At 52.7% G+C, this 18,090-nt stretch overlaps 1 protein-coding gene across 11 annotated transcripts in view; it reads left to right on the forward strand.

Annotated features, from left to right (window-relative positions):
* Window positions 1-18,090, forward strand: part of SEC16A (SEC16 homolog A, endoplasmic reticulum export factor) — a 43,518-nt gene that overhangs the window by 23,415 nt on the left and 2,013 nt on the right. For 5 of the 11 annotated variants that reach the window (XM_026457488.1, XM_026457489.2, XM_026457490.2 and 2 more), the window contains 18 exons: window positions 1,094-1,175; window positions 1,352-1,469; window positions 1,667-1,778; window positions 1,976-2,081; window positions 3,735-3,875; window positions 5,476-5,589; window positions 5,847-6,039; window positions 7,333-7,578; window positions 8,185-8,267; window positions 10,530-10,682; window positions 12,596-12,673; window positions 12,849-12,905; window positions 13,077-13,179; window positions 13,613-13,750; window positions 13,955-14,106; window positions 15,236-15,310; window positions 15,839-15,898; window positions 17,046-17,123. In XM_026457488.1, the coding sequence (XP_026313273.1) occupies window positions 1,094-1,175; window positions 1,352-1,469; window positions 1,667-1,778; window positions 1,976-2,081; window positions 3,735-3,875; window positions 5,476-5,589; window positions 5,847-6,039; window positions 7,333-7,578; window positions 8,185-8,267; window positions 10,530-10,682; window positions 12,596-12,673; window positions 12,849-12,905; window positions 13,077-13,179; window positions 13,613-13,750; window positions 13,955-14,106; window positions 15,236-15,310; window positions 15,839-15,898; window positions 17,046-17,123 (2,089 nt within the window). The remainder of the gene's footprint in view (window positions 1-1,093; window positions 1,176-1,351; window positions 1,470-1,666; window positions 1,779-1,975; window positions 2,082-3,734; window positions 3,876-5,475; window positions 5,590-5,846; window positions 6,040-7,332; window positions 7,579-8,184; window positions 8,268-10,529; window positions 10,683-12,595; window positions 12,674-12,848; window positions 12,906-13,076; window positions 13,180-13,612; window positions 13,751-13,954; window positions 14,107-15,235; window positions 15,311-15,838; window positions 15,899-17,045; window positions 17,124-18,090) is intronic. The other 6 variants (XM_026457487.1, XM_026457495.1, XM_026457485.1 and 3 more) reach the window with 5 other exon arrangements.

Below are 18,090 nucleotides of genomic sequence, written 5' to 3' on the forward strand. Positions count from 1 at the left end.
TTTTTTTTTTTTTTTTTTTTTTGAGACAGAGTCTCGCTCTATCGCCCGGGCTGGAGTGCAGTGGCGCGATCTCGGCTCACTGTAAGCTCCGCCTCCCGGGTTTACGCCATTCTCCTGCCTCAGCCTCTCGAGTAGCTGGGACTACAGGCGCCCGCCACCACGCCCAACTAAGTTTTTTTATATTTTTAGTAGAGACGGGGATGTTAGCCAGGATGGTCTTGATCTCCTGACCTCGTGATCCGCCCGCCTTGGCCTCCCAAAGTGCTGGGATTACAGGCGTGAGCCATTGCACCCGGCCTAGTCTCCATCTTTTATAGCTTTTTTTTAAATTTTGAGTTTTGCTCTGTTGCCCAGGCTGTAGTGCAGTGGCGCAGTCTCAGCTCACTGCAACCCCTGCCTCCCAGGTTCAAGTGATCCTCATGCCTTGGCCTCCTAAGTAGTTGGGACCACAGGCATCCACCACCACACCCAGCTAATGTTTTGTATTTTTAGTAGAGATGGGGTTTTGCCATGTTGGCCAGGCTGGTCTTAAACTCCTGGCCTCAAGGGATCTGCCCACCTTGACCTTCTGAAAGTGCTGGGATTACAGGCGTGAGCCACCACACCTGGCCTTATCTTTTACAGCTTTTTTTTTTTTTTAATATTGAGATAGGAAAGAAAAATAAAATATTGAGATACGTGTTCTTCATCTAAGTCTAATCATTACATCAGAGGGCTGAGGTCTGGTTTTTTTAAAAATTTATTTTATTACTATCTTATTTATTTATTTTTTTGAGATGGAGTCTCGCTCTGTCGCCCAGGCTAGAGTGCAGTGGCGCGATCCCAGCTCACTGCAACCTCTGCCTCCTGGGTTCAAGCAATTCTCCTGCCTCAGCCTCCTGAGTGGCTGGGAATACAGGTGCGCGCCAGCACACCCAGCTGATTTTTGTATTTTTAGTAGAGATGCGTTTCTCCATGTTAGTCTCTAACTTCTGACCTCAGGTGATCTGCCTGCTTCGGCCTCCCAGAGTGCTGGGATCACAGGCGTGAGCCATTGTGCCCGGCCGGATTTTTTCTTCTAGCTGAGCGTATTTCTGTGTTTATGTCTGCCTAGGTTTGCCAACAGCCTCCCAATCAACGACCCTCTGCAGACAGTCTACCAGCTCATGTCCGGGCGGATGCCCGCCGCGTCCACGGTGAGTGGCACTGCCTGGTGGCTCGCACAGGCTCCACTGCCTGTGTGGAGTTTGCTCATGGGTGACGCTGTCACAGGCCGTGAGCTGCCTCCTCGTGCTGGTGAGCCCAGCTGTGTGGAATTGAAATGGTGCTGGCTTCCAGGGATGAGGCTTCATTTTGTTTTTCCTCATGTTAGTGTTGTGGAGATGAGAAATGGGGAGACTGGAGGCCGCACCTTGCCATGGTCTTGTCCAACTTGAACAACAATATGGACGTCGAGTCCAGGACGATGGCTACCATGGGCGACACTCTGGGTAGGTCAGGGGTGGAGATGGGCATCGGGCGTCATGGATGGAGCACCGAAGGCCCGGTTGTCTGTGGCATTGGCAGAAATCACAAGAACCCGACCTTCTTCGTCCACCTCACGTCTCTAGTGCCTTCTGTGCACATGCTTGACTTCTGCGGGCATCCCCAGTCACTGAGACTTCGCCTGGTTTTCGTGTCTCTCCAGCTTCGAAGGGCCTCTTAGATGCGGCCCACTTTTGCTACCTTATGGCCCAGGTTGGATTTGGTGTTTATACGAAGAAAACTACAAAGCTTGTCTTAATTGGATCAAATCACAGGTAAAGAAGCAAGTCAGTATAGTCCTGTAAGTTTTCCTTTAAAAGTAAAATGAAATCCTTCTCCTTTAGTTAATTCAGAAATGGCCAGAATCATGTCTTGATTTGGTGGGACACACTTCTGGATGACCTGCTCTGAGGTTGACTGTGCTAATAATTGGCCATGTTTTTCAAATCAAAATAATTCGCTTCCTCTACAGTTTGCCATTCTTAAAGTTCGCAACCAATGAAGCAATCCAGAGGACGGAAGCCTATGAGTATGCCCAGTCCCTGGGTGCCCAGACCTGCCCCCTGCCTAGTTTCCAGGTAAGCAGGTGCTGTCAGCCTGCAGCTGTCATGGGTGGGCAGGCGCTTAGTGCTAACAAGCTTTTGGCTACTTAGATTTTTTGAATTCTTATGGAAAAAAATGATGTGAGTTTTTTGGGGGAGGATCTTGAGAAGACATTTGATCTAAAATGTTAAAAAAACTAGATCACATTGAATTGAGGCTTTCCATTTGCATTTGATTTCAATTACTCTCATGAGCTTTTTTTTTTTCAAAGGAGACAGGGTCTCACTCGTTGCCCAGGCTGGAGTGCATTGCTTTAATCACTCCCAGGCTTCAGCGATTCCCCTCGGCCTCCAGAGTAGCTGGGACTACAGGCAGCACTACCATGCCGTGCTAATTTTTTGTATTTTTAGTAGAGACGGGGTTTCACCGTGTTAGCCAGGATGGTCTCAATCTCCTGACCTCGTGATCCGCCCGCCTCGGCCTCCCAAAGTGCTGGGATTACAGGTCTGAGCTGCCATGCCCAGCCATATGAGCTGTCTTTAATATTTGAGGGAGGTATTCTCTGAAGCAGTATGGGGGTGGTGTGTATAAAACCTATATAGAGAGAGGCTGGGCATGGTGGCTCATGCCTGTAATTCCAGTACTTTGGGAGGCCAAGGTGGGTGGATTACCTGAGCTTAGGAATTAGAGACTAGCCTGGGCAACATAATGACACCCTGTCTCTACCAAAAAAAAAATACAAAAATTAGCCAGGCCTGGCAGCATGCGCCTGTGTTTCCAGCTACTCAGAGGCTGAGGTGGGAGGATTGCTTGAGCCCAGGAGATTGAGGCTGCAGTGAGCTGGGATTGTGCCACTGTACTCTAGACTGGGTGGGAAAGAGAGACCCTCCCGTAAAAAAAAAAAAAAAAAAATTAAGTATCTAGAGAATGGCTGTGGGCAGCTGGAGCTGCACGGAAGGCAGTGGTCTCAGTGCTGCGCTCTCCGCGTGTTGTGGCTGTGAGAGCCGAGTGGCGCCATGAAAGGGGTTGGGGGGGAAAGCAGAGTGGATTTCTTCCCAGTTTAGTCATTTACTTTGCTCGTGAAATCCTTCAGGGAACAGGGACTAGGACTGTGGTCGACGGGCGTGGTGGGTGGGAGACGATGATGAGTGAAGTATCCAGAAGAGTCCACAGCTTCCAGGGTGACGCTCGGACGCAGGGGAGGCGCGTGGCAGCGGGAGGCTTTGTCCATCCGCGATGCTCGGACGCAGGGGATCCCCCGGGCAGCGCGAGGCTTTGTCCATCCGCAATGCTCACACTCAGGGTAGCCACGTGGCAGCGTGAGGCTTTGTCCATCCGCGATACTCAGAAACAGGGGAGCCCCGAAGCAGCGCGAGGCTTTGTCTATCCGCGATGCTCGGACGCAGGGGAGCCTCCAGGCAGCGCGAGGCTTTGTCCATCCGCGATGCTCGGACTCAGGGTAGCTGCGTGGCAGCGCGAGGCTTTGTCCATCCGTGATACTCGGAAACGGGAGCCCCGAAGCAGCACGAGGCTTTGTCCATCCGCGATACTCGGAAACGGGAGCCCCGGAGCTTTGTCCATTGGTGATGCTCGGACTCGGGGGAGCCCCAGGGCAGCGCGAGGCTTTGTCCATCAGCGATGCTCGGAAGCGGGGGAGCCACGGGGCAGCAAGGTTTCTGTCGTTTCAGGTGTTTAAGTTCATCTACTCCTGCCGCCTGGCGGAAATGGGGCTGGCCACGCAAGCCTTCCACTACTGTGAGGCCATCGCGAAGAGCATCCTGACGCAGCCGCACCTGTACTCCCCAGTGCTGATCAGCCAGCTTGTGCAGGTGCTGCCCCCGGCGCCGGTCCTCAGGATGCTGTGCTGACTGCAGGGAAGGAGGGCTTGCCAGAGCCCCCAGGCGTAGGGGTGGCGATGGTTCAGATGCGCGTTGTGGTAGGCGCTCAGAACCTGCCTCTTGGGCAGATGAAGATCTCTGAATAGCTTCGTGTTTTGCGTCTTAGCCTGGGGACTCTCAGGCACCATGTGCCAGCACAGAACCTTGGCAGCGAGTTTCATAATCAGAAGGAACTGTCTGTAGGATACTGTTTTTTTTCTGGTTTGTTTTTTGTTTTTGAGACGGAGTCTCGCTCTGTCGCCCAGGCTGGAGTGCAGTGGCGCAATCTCGGCTCACTGCAAGCTCCACCTCCCAGGTTCACGCCATTCTCCTGCCTCAGCCTCCCGAGTAGCTAGGACTACAGGCGCCCACCACCGTGCCCCCCCAAGTTTTTGTATTTTTAGTAGAGAGGTGGTTTCACCGTGGTCTCGATCTCCTGACCTCGTGATCCACCCGCCTCGGCCTCCCAAAGTGCTGGGATTACAGGCGTGAGCCACCACACCCAGCCCAGGATATTCTTTTTTTATTGAAACAGAGTCTCACTCTCACCCAGGCTGGAGTGCAGTTTGGTGGATCTCGGCTCACTGCAGCCTCTGCCTCCCAGATTCAAGTGATGCTCCTGCCTCAGCCTCCCAAGTAGCTGGGATTACAGGCACCCGCCACCACACTTGACTAATTTTTTGTATTTTTAGTAGAGATGGGGTTTTCACCATGTTGGCCAGGCTGGTCTCGAACTCGTGACCTCAAGTGATGCGTGCATCTGCCTTGGCCTCCCAAAGTGCTGGGATTACAGGTGTCAGCCACCGTGCCCAGTCAGGATGTTCTTAGTTTGAGGAAATTTAGTCTGGTGATTGATAGCTTAAGTGTCCAGAGTCCAGCAGCCTTTGAGTCCTGGCTGCACTGTTGCAAGCCTCAGTTTCTTCCCCTGTAAAACAGAGGTGGTATGACTGGCAGAGAGTATGGGAGGCGCCACGGGACAGGTGTAGGCGGCACCCGTGTTGCCCCAGGATCTTCACCTCTCGTCAGTAGTTCCATTTGTGAGAACGTGCTCATGGGATACCCAAAAAATGTATTAGGGACATTTTTAGACCCATTTCAAAGTTCCGAGAGTCATTGATGAATCCTTAGGTGCTCATCCCCCACCTCAGTGGTTATGAACACAGGGCCAAACTTGTGTTCTGCCCCCTTCTGCCCCGCTTTGCGTCCCCCACATTCCCGATGAAAGCTTGCAGACATTACCGGGGAGTCCAGCTCTTACTGAGTCAAGTCCACATGGTCAGGTGGTAGTCTCGGGCCAGGCGTGTTCCAGGGGGTGCCCAGTGCTGCCGACACGGTGCCCGTGGGCCAAGAGGTCGTCTACAGCAACTTCCCACAGTCGCCCAGCATCCCGTGTGCTAGGTATGTCACCTAAGCACATACTAGAAACATACATGCAGCTAATTAGACTTTATCCCCAGTGAACACTGAAGCTGCATTGCCCGGGCATTTTGAAGACACCTCACTTGCCATCACCTGGTGGTGACAGGGGCCTCTGATTTTTGCCGGTGTCTAGGTGGCTTCCCAGTTACGACTCTTCGATCCCCAGCTGAAAGAGAAGCCGGAAGAGGAGTCCTTGGCCGCACCCACGTGGCTGGTTCACCTGCAGCAGGTGGAGCGGCAGATCAAGGTACAGCCTTGGCTTGGGGTGGCCCAGAGGCATCTGGTAAGGTGGCTTCTGTCCCTGTTATGTCCACACTGAAAGTATGTATCTAAAGATAGTAGAACTGCAGATGTGTGGCTATGAGAATTCCCCAATTCCCCAGAAGGGGGGTTGAGTGCCTCCTGTCCTGAAGTAGGGACACAGCAAGCATGGTGGTGGCGGGCGGGCGGTGCTGCCGTGCGGCCACAGGTGGCTTCCACAGGGCAGGCCTTGTTCTCCCTCAGGACGGGGCTGGAGTATGGCATCAGGACGGAGACTTCCCGCAACAGTGTCCCGGCACGCCGAGCTCCGAGGTGGAGCAGTTGGACGGGGCAGGACTCAGTCAGCCGGCAGCCCTGGGGATCGCCAACCCACTGCTGGCAGTGCCTGCACCGAGCCCTGAGCACTCGAGCCCCAGCGTGCGGCTGCTGCCCTCAGGTGAGCCCAGGTGCGCGGCTGCTGCCCTTGGACAAGCCCCAGCTTCCCGCTGGCTGAGCTGTGGTCTGCGCCCTTGCCTCCTGGAGAACTGTTTTCAGATGCGGACTGTTTGAGGCAGTGTCTCGCACCACCACGGTGGTTGTGGGTCTCCTCGGTCTCCTCCCTTCTTCCCTTCATGCTTCCTGCCCTGCTGAGATGGAGGCTCATGTCTTTCCATGTCCATAAATACCCATGTGCTGGCGACACTGCCCTGAATGCCTGCTGCCTGATCAGCCTCCCTGCTTGCTTCTTCGGGAGCCTCAGCCACACCGTGTCTGGGCAGCACCCTCGGGTGTGCTCCTCTGCAGCCTGCTTCTCCCAGTCGGCCCCATCGGAGGAAGGGCCAGCCCAGAGCTGCAGGGAGTCAAGTCCAGATGCCCTCCTCTCACATGCTCCTTGGCTCCCTTCGTCAGTGAACATCAGCAGCACAGCCTGCACACAGGGCCGCATGCCCGGATTAGCATGGCTCCTTATTGCTCGCCTCCTGCTTCTTCCCCAGACCCTCTGGGGTCTCCATCTCACCTGAGGACAAGCCAGGGTCTTCACAGTGGCCACAGGCCCTCTGGGGTCAGCCCTAAGCCCTCCTGCCCTGGTGCTGTGTCCACTCCCATGCTATGGACCAGCCACACTCCCGATTTGGGCCCACTGCCTCGCTGCCCACCCTCCCTGCCTGACGTCCACTCTGCTTCGTCCTCAGACACCGTTACCACTTCCTGGTTGATTGCTCTCCTTAGTGCTTGCTCTTCTTACTCAGTTCATCTGTCCTGACCGCCGTGAGGACCCAGCATTTCTTTTGTTCTTGAAGCATCCAGGGCCCAGCATGGTGCTGGCAGGCAGCAGCCCTCCCAGGTTTTATGTCGAGTCAGAAGAATGAATGAATGAATGAATGAGCGGCCTGTTTGACCACTGACCACGGAGGAGGGGACTCGAGTCTAGCAGAACTCTGTGCCAGATGGTCGCTGTGGGCTTGCGTTTGGGCTGCGCCATGCCCAGGAGCCCACGTGGTGCTCTGACTGCACAAGTGTTCCTCCTGCCCCCACCCCTAGAGAAGGAAGTGAATATTCTGCTTTTCTCCAAACCACTGATGGTTCGGTGCGGTGGTGATTTCAGGGCTCTTTGCTCTGTTGGGCCTCCCTTGTAACAGAAACGGGGCTGTACAAAATCACTTGTCATAAACATGTTGAGTATCAGCTCCTTCCAGTGACCCAAGCTACCCTCAGTAACCCCAGCCTTTTCTCCACTGTTCTCATGCAGCTCCGCAGACGCTCCCTGACGGCCCGTTGGCCAGTCCTGCCAGGGTGCCAATGTTCCCAGTGCCCCTGCCCCCAGGGCCCCTGGAGCCGGGTCCTGGCTGTGTGACCCCAGGGTCTGCACTTGGCTTCCCGGAGCCCTCCAGGCCTGATCCTGCAACTCTGTGCCTGGGGCCTGGCCTCCCGCCTGGTGTGCCACCTCTGCAGGAAAGGAGACACTTGCTCCAGGAAGCCAGGAGCCCAGACCCAGGTGGGGCTGCAGAGGTGCTGTCTTGAGAGCAGAAGCAGCGTTGGGTGTGATGTTTGTGGGGGTTGGTGGAAGAGATTGAAGTTATTTGAGCTTGAAACAACTTATGTTACTTGTCTTAATGTAGACCAAACATTCTGGAAGTTCCAGACTGGATGGGTTCAGAGTCTCACTACGATAGTAGTGTTAATGCCAGTTTCTTTTGTAACTTGACTTTTTGTTATGAGATGAAGCTTAAATGGCCATTCGGGGCAGGGCACGGTGGCCATGGGTCTCCTGGGATCTGTCTTCAGACGGCCCTCCTGACCGCCTGGTGAGACATACAGGGGCAGGTCATGAACTTCTGTCTGGAAGTTGATTTGGTGGATCTTGTCCCTGGTCTGTGCCTATGTCTATATGTGTATATATGGACAAAGCAAAACACAGGCCTAGCTTTAAAAATAAAAGAGTGTGCACACGTGTGGGACGATGTTCAGTCCTGGTTTCTGCAAATCATGCTGGTGTGGCGGTAGCTGGGTGGGAAGGCGGTGTGCCTGTTGATCCGTGTGCCACACACACGTCCCGCCTCCTCGTGACCGAGTTCATAGTTGCTCTCTTTCCCATTGGCAGGGATAGTGCCGCAGGAGGCGCCTGTTGGAAACTCACTTTCCGAGCAAAGCGAAGAACATTTTGGTGGAAAATTTGCTACTCTGGTACTTTGTCACATTTTCTTAAACTATTTGTTTTCCATAAAGTTCATCGAGTGGGCACCCAGACTCTTTGTTGAGTTGTAAGTAGGATGATGGTAGTGAGGACTATGAAATTGTTTCTAAAATTGTTTCTTAAAGCGAAAGTGCTTCTAAATAGCTTTCATCCTTAAAATATGAAGAGTTGGTGAAAACGCTGGTAGGGAAAGATGGGAAAGAGAGAATTCAGTAGTGTAAAAACAGTTACTTTAAGTAGAAGAAATACACAAATATCGTGAAGTCCCCTTATTATTTTTAACTCTTCCAAAATGGGCACCTGGAATTCTACATCTCTTTTTCTTTTTGTATTTTTGAGATGGCATCCCGCTCTGTTGTCCAGGCTGGAGTGCAGTGGCGTGATCTCGGCTCACCGCAACCTCCACCTCCCAGGTTCAAGCAGTTCTCTGCCTCAGCCTCCCAAGTAGCTGGGATTACAGGCATGTGCCACCACGCCCGGCTAATTTTTGTATTTTTAGTAGAGACGGGGTTTCATCATGTTGGCCAGGCTGGTCTTAAATTCCTGACCTCATGATCCAGCCGCCTCGGCCTCCCAAAGTGCTGGGATTACGGGTGTGAGCCACCAAGCCTGTCCTTTTTTTTTTTCCCCTAAGACATAGTCTCACTCTGTCACCCAGGCTGAAGTACAGTGGTGCCATCTTGTCCACTGCAACCTCCGCCTCCCAGGTTCAAGCGATTCTCCTGCCTCAGCCTCCCAGGTAGCTGGGACTACAGGCATGTGCCACCTTATGTATTTTTTGGTAGAGACGGGGTTTTGCCATGTTAGCCAGGCTAGTCTAAACTCTTGACTTCAAGTGATCTGCCCGCCTCAGCCTCCCAAAGTTGCTGGGATTATAGGTATGAGCCACTGCACCTGGACATCTCTTTTTCTTCTTTTTTTTTTTTTCTTGAGATGGAGTTTCACTCTGTTGCCCAGGCTGGAGTGCAGTGGTGCGATCTTGGCTCACTGCATCCTCCACCTCCCAAGTTTAAGCAGTTCTCTGCCTCAGCCTCCTGAGTAGCTGGGATTGCAGGCGCCCACCACCACACCCAGCTCTCTTTTTTTTTTTTTTTTTTTTTTGTATTTTTAGTAGAGATGGGGTTTCACCATCTTGCCCAGGCTGATCGTGAACTCCTGACCTCGTGATCCACCCGCCTCAGCCTCCCAAAGTGTTTGGATTACAGGTGTGAGCCACCGCGCCTGGCCGGGCCATCTTTTTTTCTACAGTGGAATTTCTTTTCTAATTTTTTTATCTCCCAAGATATCCTGGAATACAATAGAATTTCTAACATTTTCACTGGTTTTCCTGAAAGTGAGATTTATCTGATTAGACATATTTGGTATAAGAGAGTTGCTTTTAGGCCGGGCGCGGTGGCTCAAGCCTGTAATCCCAGCACTTTGGGAGGCCGAGACGGGCGGATCACGAGGTCAGGAGATCGAGACCATCCTGGCTAACAAGGTGAAACCCCGTCTCTACTAAAAATACAAAAACTAGCCGGGCGAGGTGGCGGGCGCCTGTCGTCCCAGCTACTCGGGAGGCTGAGGCAGGAGAATGGCGTAAACCCGGGAGACGGAGCTTGCAGTGAGCTGAGATCCGGCCACAGCACTCCAGTCCGGGCGACAGAGCGAGACTCCGCCTCAAAAAAAAAAAAAAAAAAAAAAAAAGAGAGTTGCTTTTATACAGACAGCATTCTGGAACCTTCTTTACTTATACCCAGCCCTTCCCAGGCATCCCATCAGTAGGCGATTGCTGTAGTTTGAACTTGCATTTGGTGTTTTACCCTTTAAAATACTGTGTCCCTGGAAAAGTAAAAGTGGGGGTTGAGCTATTAAAAACTGGGACTTGACCCAGGAATAAATATTTTAAAAAATCATTGTATCTTTGCAAATACCCATCGCCCCACTCTGGCCAGTCTTCCCTCGGTGCGTGCTGACGCTCCATTTCTTCCGTCAAGTGTCCGTATTTGCATTCTGAGTGCTGAGTGCTCCCAGACGGAGCTGCTTATTAAGTGCGGCTGGCTTTTCTCTAGTCAGGCCAGGCAGAGGCTCCGGGAGGCCCAGTCAGGGGGCTGCTCTCCCCAGCCCCCTCCCTGACTCCCTCTGGTCACCAGAGTCATGTGGCCTCTCAGTGACATATTTAGGGAACACGCCTGGGGAAGCATGTCCCCGCTGTCTTTCGGTTCCTGTGTGAGGAGCCCCAGAATAGCCTGTTCTGCGTTGCCTTGCAACAGGCCCCCTCGAGGACGGCACCGGACTCAGAGGCACCCCCAGGGTGGGATCGTGCTGACTCGGGTCCCACGCAGCCACCTCTGTCTCTCCCACCTGCTCTCGAAACGAAGAGATCCGGACAAGCAGCCAAGAAAGAGACGAAGGAACCTAAGAAGGTAGTACAGCCTGCCCCCAGTGTGCCCGGCAGCTGGCAGGGTCTGGGCAGGAGGCACGCTTCCCAGCGTGCCGTCCTCTTAATTCACCACACATGCAGACAGCCTCCTGATACAAACAGCCGAGTGTCTGCAGTGCACATGGCATGATGAGTGTCTGTGTATTTGTGCCTTCGGATAATAGGATAATAGCCCACCCAGGTCAGCATGGGGACACAGTCCGGCCCCCAGAAGCCCCCTCTGGCCATTACCTGTCAGACCCACCCGCAAGGGACCAGACGGCAGCCGCTCCTTTGTCGCTGTGGTGTGTGCCTGCCGCCGGCTCACGGATTCTCCCAGTCGTGGACTTTGGGACTGCTTTCAGTGTGGGGCTGGGATCATTCAGGCCCCGGGAGCCTCCTGGCCAGTCTCTTGGTGAATGTGCTTGTTTTCCTTAGGTGCGCACCGAGGAGCAGAGGGTTTAGGTCGCAGGACGAGTGTGTGTTCAGCTTTAGGAGACACTGCTGAGCAGTTGTCCTAAATGGTTGGTTGGACCAAGTCACACGTCCTGCAGCAGAGAACAAGGGCCCCAGATATCCCTCGTCTTCACCAATACTGGGCAGTGCCAGTTCTTTAACTTAGCCGTTGTGCTGGGGCTGATGACATCTCATTGTGTCTCACTCTGCATCTCCCCAGCGAGGTGTGATGCCGGGCACCTTCTCGTGTCCCTCTTACTATCTCACTGCCAAAGCTTTTGGGGCAGTGCTTGTTCAAGTCTCTATCCGTTTTTTTTGTTTGTTGTTTTTTTTTTTTTTTCCCATAAAGATGGGGTCTCAGTATGTTGCCCAGGCTGGTCTCAGGCTTCTGGGCCCAAGTGGTCCTCCTGCCTCATAGCTGGGACTGCAGTTGCAGCCACCGCACCTGACTTTCCTCTCCATTTTTAATGGTGATCTCTTAATGACTCGCAGGAGTCCTTTCTATATTGTGGATATAAATCCTCTTTTAGGTGTATTGATTGTGATATCGTCTCCCAATCTGTAGATTGTCTTTTTACTTGTGATGGTATCTTTTACCCCAGTACTCTGGGAGGCCGGGCGCAGCAGCTCACGCCTGTCACACCAGCGCTCTGGGAGGCCGAGGCAAGCGGATCATGAGGTCAGGAGTTCAAGATCATCCTGGCCAAGATGGTGAAACCCAATCTCTACTAAAAATACAAAAATTAGCTGTGCATAGTGGTGGGCGCCTGTAATCCCAGCTACTCGGGAGACTGAGGCATAGAACTGCTTGAACCCAGGAGGCAGAGGTTGCAGTGCGCCAAGATCGCGCCATTGCACTCCAGCCTGGGCAACAGAACAAGACTCTGTCTCAAAAAACAAACAAACAAAAATGAAGTGCATCATGTGAAGAATAAAGTAAATTTTCCTAATAACCAAATTCTCCATGCATGGGAAACACAGAGGGGCTGCGTCTGCCTCTGACACACACTGACTTGGACAGCCTGCCTTCCACTTCTCAAAGGGGAGGATGTCGGAAGCTTTGTCAGTGTTTAGACGTAAAAAGCTCATGAAGGCACGTTACTGTTCTGACCTATTTAAATTTACAGTAAAATACACATAACAAAATGCACCATTTTAACCATTTTCTGAGTGCACAGTTCTGTGGCACTGAGTACATCCACACTGTTGTGTTACCATCACCACCATCCATCTCCAGAACTTTCTCACCTTCCCATTCTCACCTTCCCAAACAGAAATTCTGTCCCCTTGAAACGAAACAGCAACTCCCGGTTCCCTCCCACCTCCATTCTCCTGGTGTGTCTGGATCTGGCGACTCTGGGGCCTCACAGAAGTGGGTCCCGTAGAATTTGTCTTTTTGCATCTGGCTGATTTCATGGAACATAGTGTTTTCAAAGTTTTTCTTGTGGTTTTTGTATTTAGGGTGAATCCTGGTTCTCTCGTTGGCTACCTGGGAAGAAAAGGACAGAAGCTTATTTGCCAGATGACAAGAACAAATCGGTGAGTGCTGTCGAATACGGCACGGGACGTCCGAGGAACTGTAATGATTTTTCTGTCACTTTCAGAGCAGAGCTGAGTAGGTGCTTCCTGAAGTTTTGAAGTGTCATCATTAATCAGATTCTAATTCCGTTTAGCTTCAGTCTGCTGACCTTTTTTCTTTCTAAAATCTTGGCAGATTGTTTGGGATGAAAAGAAAAACCAGTGGGTGAATTTAAATGAGCCAGAAGAGGAGGTAAATTGTCATTTTAGTTCCTGTTGGGTGTGAGGTGTGAGTGGAAGGAACAGCTTTGTGTGGCCCTGTGCTATTTGGGCGGCGTCTGCTCCTTTTGGAGCATCCTGACTGCTGTCCCAGTGGGTTTCTGGTGCACACAGTGCGTGTCTGAAGCTGTGTTTCCCTCTGCAGAAGAAAGCCCCGCCCCCACCTCCAACCTCCTTGCCCAAGGCTGCGCCGCCTGGTCTCACGGGGCCTCCTGGAGCCCCGGTGAACATGTTCTCTAGAAGAGCAGGTAAGGGTGGCCTTGGAGTGGGAGCTTGCTTGAACGACTAACTCTCCGAGAGAGGCAATGTGTAGCTGTTGTGCGTGGGGAGGAGGTGATGGGTGTCGCACCGTGGAAGGTAATGCTGGTTTCACGAGGAGGAAGCCTTGGGGACGAGCGCAGCTCTCCAGAGTGTTACATGGCTCCACAGCCGTCTGCGTTGACAAGCTGTGGGCACAGCCATGTCCGTGCAGAAGCAGAGGGCGCGTGCCATAGTGGGGTGAGATAGGGAACCACCCCAGGGCCAAAAGCCAAAACACATCTGCTGCGTAGAAAGGTGTCCTCGTCAGGGTTGGGCCACGACATGGCTTCCAGCACGTCCCTGCGTGCTTTTGCTCTGACACGGTGAGCACTGGAGGCCGCCTGGCGCATTCGCCTCAATTTGCTCCTCCCCCCTTTGCAGCCGGAACCAGAGCTCGCTACGTGGATGTCCTGAACCCGAGCGGGACCCAGCGGAGCGAGCCGGCTCTTGCTCCTGCGGACTTTGTCGCTCCACTCGCGCCACTCCCGATTCCTTCCAACTTGTTTGTGCCAAGCCCAGGTAGGCAGCACAAGCATCAGCCCCAGTCTCCTGACCTTTGACCCTCTTTCTGTGAGTCTCTCCTAAATGTCCTGTTAAAAGAATGACCTGGCCAGCACGCAGAGAGCCTGGGGTTGGTTTGTGGTTTTTTTATGATTTGCCCGTTTCTGCGTGAGTGTGCCGTGTGTGTAGCACAAAACTCTCTTCCTCTCCGGGTGTCTTCAGTGAGACCCCAGGGATGTTCTGGACGGAATCATGGCCTCCTCACTGTCTCATCCCCAGATGCAGAAGAACCACAGCCTCCAGACGGGACTGGCAGGGAAGGGCCTGCTCCAGCTAGGGGCCTGGCCAATCTAGACCCTGCCCCAGAGCCCAAGGTGAGTGGGTGGGAAAGAGGGGAAGGGTACCCAGTGAGGAGTTACCTCCCCATCCTGCCAGATAGGGCCTTGCCTTCTGCAAGTCAGTAAGTACCCAGTGTGTACGCAGAGAGTGTTCCGTCTTAAATGCCTCACACTTGTGTATGATAGAGACGGAAGGTAGAATGCATGGTGCCAGGCGGGACAGAGCTGTTTGGGAAGATGGAGATCTGGGGATGGTGACGGTGATGATTGCTCAGCACGGCAAATGTGCTTGAAACTTAAAAATGATTAAAGTGGCAAATTTTATGCTATGTGTATTTTACAATTTTTAAAATTGGAAAAAATAAAATTACTCTAAGTTAAAGAGCAATTATCTACCAATAATAAAAGTTAAGTATATCTTCATCCAAAAAAAAAAAAAACCAAATGACTCCCACGTGAAGTAGAACAGCTCTGACCAGCTGGGAGTGGTGGCTCACACCTGTAATCCCAGCTTTTTGGGAGGCCAAAGTGGGCGGGTCAGTTGAGGTCAGGAGTTCGAGACCAGCCTGGCCATCATGGTGAAACCCCGTCTCTACTAAAAACAAAATTTAGCTGGGTGTGGTGGCAGCTGCCTGTAATCCTGGCTACTCAGGAGGCTGAGGCAGAAGAATCGCTTGGACCCAGGAGGTGGAGCTTGCAGTGAGCTGAGATTGCACCACTGCACTCCAGCCTGGGCGACAGAGCGAGACTCCGTCTCAAAAAAAAAAGAACAGCTCAGACTGCACTCTCTACAGGGGGAGTCGGACAGGCCTGGGCCTAATCCTCTTCTCCCTTCATCAGCTGTGTAAAGCATGGGACAGTCACTCACCTCTCTAAGCCCCTCAGTTTTCCCCTCTGTAAAATGGGAATAACAGTAGCCCCAGATCGCAAGCCTGTCATAGGCACACAGGCAACTGGGAGAGAGCTGCGGAGGTCTAGAGCCAGCAGGGTTGTGCGGCTGGAGCCACGTGTGAGGCACATCTCTTTTCACTTCTCTCTGAGGAGCACTTTACATGGAAGAGGGCGTTTGCAACCCAGACCAGAACAGTTTCCTATTTTTCGGCCTGGGGTGAGAGGCTTAAATTCCCTGGGATTTGGTTGCTGCAATTCTTCTTTTCCTTGGCAGGTTTTAAGCTCTGCAGCGTCACTCCCTGGCTCTGAACTCCCCTCCTCTAAGCCTGAGGGTTCCCAGGGAGGAGAGGTAAGCAGTGCCGACGCCAGGGCCTCCCACAGCCCAGGCCTCCCCAGCAGCTCACTGTCCAGGTGCCTTTTCCTTGATGGAGGGCGGTACTGGGTAGGAAGAGGCAGTTTAGAAACAAGAGCACCTCAAAGGTGGCGTTCCTGGGGGAAAAAAAATTGCACTTGTTTTAACAAAACCATTTAGGAGCTTCAGGAGGGGTGAAGGGGTTTGAGTTGTCACCTCAGTCCCGGTCCCCTCCCCTCAACAGCATGGAATCGTCCTGAATTGTGAAGTGTCAGGAGGTGAAGCTGGCTTAGGCCAAGGCTGGACTTTTCCTCCCAGCCCTCCCCTGAGATAATGGTTGTTTCGGGGTAACAGCTTTACGTTAAGACAGGAATCTTAAGCTAACACTGGCTTTTTTTCCTTTTGAGTTACATTGATTCTAATGGCATCACAAAGCTTTTGAAATGGAACTGACGGCTTGGATTGGACAGTGACGCGCATGTTGACTTTTGTCTGTGTTTTATGTGTGTTCTTGCTGTTTTGTAGCTTTCGCGCTGTAGTTCAATGAGTTCATTATCACGTGAAGTGAGCCAGCATTTTAATCAGGTACCTGCGGCTGGTGGTCCTCACTAACATGAGAGCTGGCCTGTGTCCCTGAGCACGCGGTGCCGGTTCGCCGTGTGCGCTTTGCCACTAACCTCGCCCGTTGTCTCCCTCAGCGTCACGTGACCAAGGGTACAGGGTTCCCTTTTTTTTTTTTTTTTTTTTTTTGAGACAAGAGTTTCAGTCTTGTTGCCCAGGCTAAAATGCAATGGTGTGATCTCAGCTCACCACAACCTCCATCCACCTCCTGGGTTCAAGCGATTCTCCTGTCTTGGCCTTCCTGAGTAGCTGGGATGACAGGCATGCGCCACCATGCCCAGCTAATTTTGTATTTTTAGGAGAGACGGGGTTTCTCCATGTTGGTCAGGCTGGTCTCGATCTCCTGACCTCAGGTGATCCGCCCACCTCAGACTCCCAAAATGCTGGGATTACAGCAGTGTTCCTTTAAAGGGGGTTTGCTGTGCAGTATCCACATACACGGGGCGACTGGACCAACCCCGAGGTGTCCTAGCGATTGAGTGGGTTCTGTCATTTTGCTCAAATTGGTTTTTCCAATGACGGGCCTGGGGCGTGGACTCGCCGTGTAAGTGTTTCCCGGGTCAGGATGCTCTCCTTTGGAAGGAAGATTTCTCCTTTCTGATCAAGCATGAGAACGTTGGTTTGAGGCCGGGGCGAGTGCAGCAGTGGCGGTGTCCTGCGGCCAGTGTGGGAGGGAGGTGAACGAACCCTTCATCTTCTGCCTGTCATGGCACCAGCTGCAACCGTGGCTCAGCAGAAAGGCTTGCTGCGACCCTTCTGCCTGCAAATGAGAGCTCTGGGCCTCGTGTCGTGGCTGGAGCCTTAGGTCTGCAGCCGTGGGCACCTCCTAACTGCCTCGCACGCTCAGCGCCACCTCAGTGCTGTGTGCACCTTCCTGTTGCATGTTCCAGTGCTTAAAACATGGGCTCTGCACGTTGCTTTGATTTTCACCATTTTTCTATGAACCATAAAATAACTAAATCTGGTGTTGCAAGAAGTGCCTTCAGTCTGCTTCTGTAGCTTATTTACAAGTACCGTAAATCCCACGTAGAAGCGGTGTCTGTATCTGCAGTTGAAATGCCAGCTGCTGTGCAGCAGAGCCCCGCTGAGGTGACTTCTCTGTGCTTCTCAGGCTCCTGGTGACCTCCCTGCTGCAGGCGGCCCTCCCAGCGGGGCCGTGCCCTTCTACAACCCTGCTCAGCTGGCACAGGTGAGTGACACTTGCCTTTCTCCATGAGACCCTGACACGTCCACTGACTTCCTGACCCTGCTGCTCGGTGACGGCAGCTTTCTTCCCTAGATTCTCTTTCTCTTTTTTTTAAAAAAATATATATTTATGGCCAGGTGCGGTGGCTCACACCTGTAATCGCAGCACTTTGGGAGGCTGAGGCAGGCGGATGACAAGGTCAGGAGATCAAGACCATCCTGGCTAACACGGTGAAACCTGTGTTAAATACAAAAACCCTGTGTTAAAACCCTGTGAAAAATACAAAAAATGAGCCGGGCATGGAGCTTGTAGTGAGCCGAGATTGCGCCACTGCACTCCAGCCTGGGCGACAGGGCGAGACTCCATCTCAAAAAAAAAAAAATATATATATATATGTGTGTGTATATATATGTATACACACATACACATTTATTGAGACAGGGTCTTGCTCTGTTGCCCAGGCTGGGGTGTCGTGGTGCAATCTCTGATCTCAGCTCACTGCAGCCTTAACCGCCTGGGCTGAAGCAATCCTCCTGCCTCGGCCTCCTGAATGGCTGGGACTCCAGGCGCGGTCAGCACACCTGGCAAATTTTTGTATGTTTTGTAGAGACAGGGTCTCACCTCGTTGCCTAGGCTGGTCTTGAACTATTAGGCTCAAGCGATCTTCCCACCTCAGTTTCCCAAAGCGCTGGGATTACAGGCGTGAGCCATCATGCCCAGCTTCTCTTTTCTGAATGAAAGTTGCACACCTACTGTGTGGCAGTCCACAGGGCACTGTGAGGAGCCATGCTGGGCCCTCCTCGGCTGCCATTTCTCCCTCTGTGTGGACACCAGGCTCTCAGTGCTCCCGTGTGGGGCCCTGTGTGGACACCAGGCCCTCGGCGCTCCCCTGTGGGGCCCTTTGTGGACACCAGGCCATCGGTGCTCCCGTGTGGGGCTGTGTGGACACCAGGCCCTCGGCGCTCCCGTG

This window comes from Piliocolobus tephrosceles, chromosome 14 (assembly GCF_002776525.5).
Source record: "Piliocolobus tephrosceles isolate RC106 chromosome 14, ASM277652v3, whole genome shotgun sequence".
Taxonomy (NCBI): Eukaryota; Metazoa; Chordata; class Mammalia; order Primates; family Cercopithecidae; genus Piliocolobus; species Piliocolobus tephrosceles.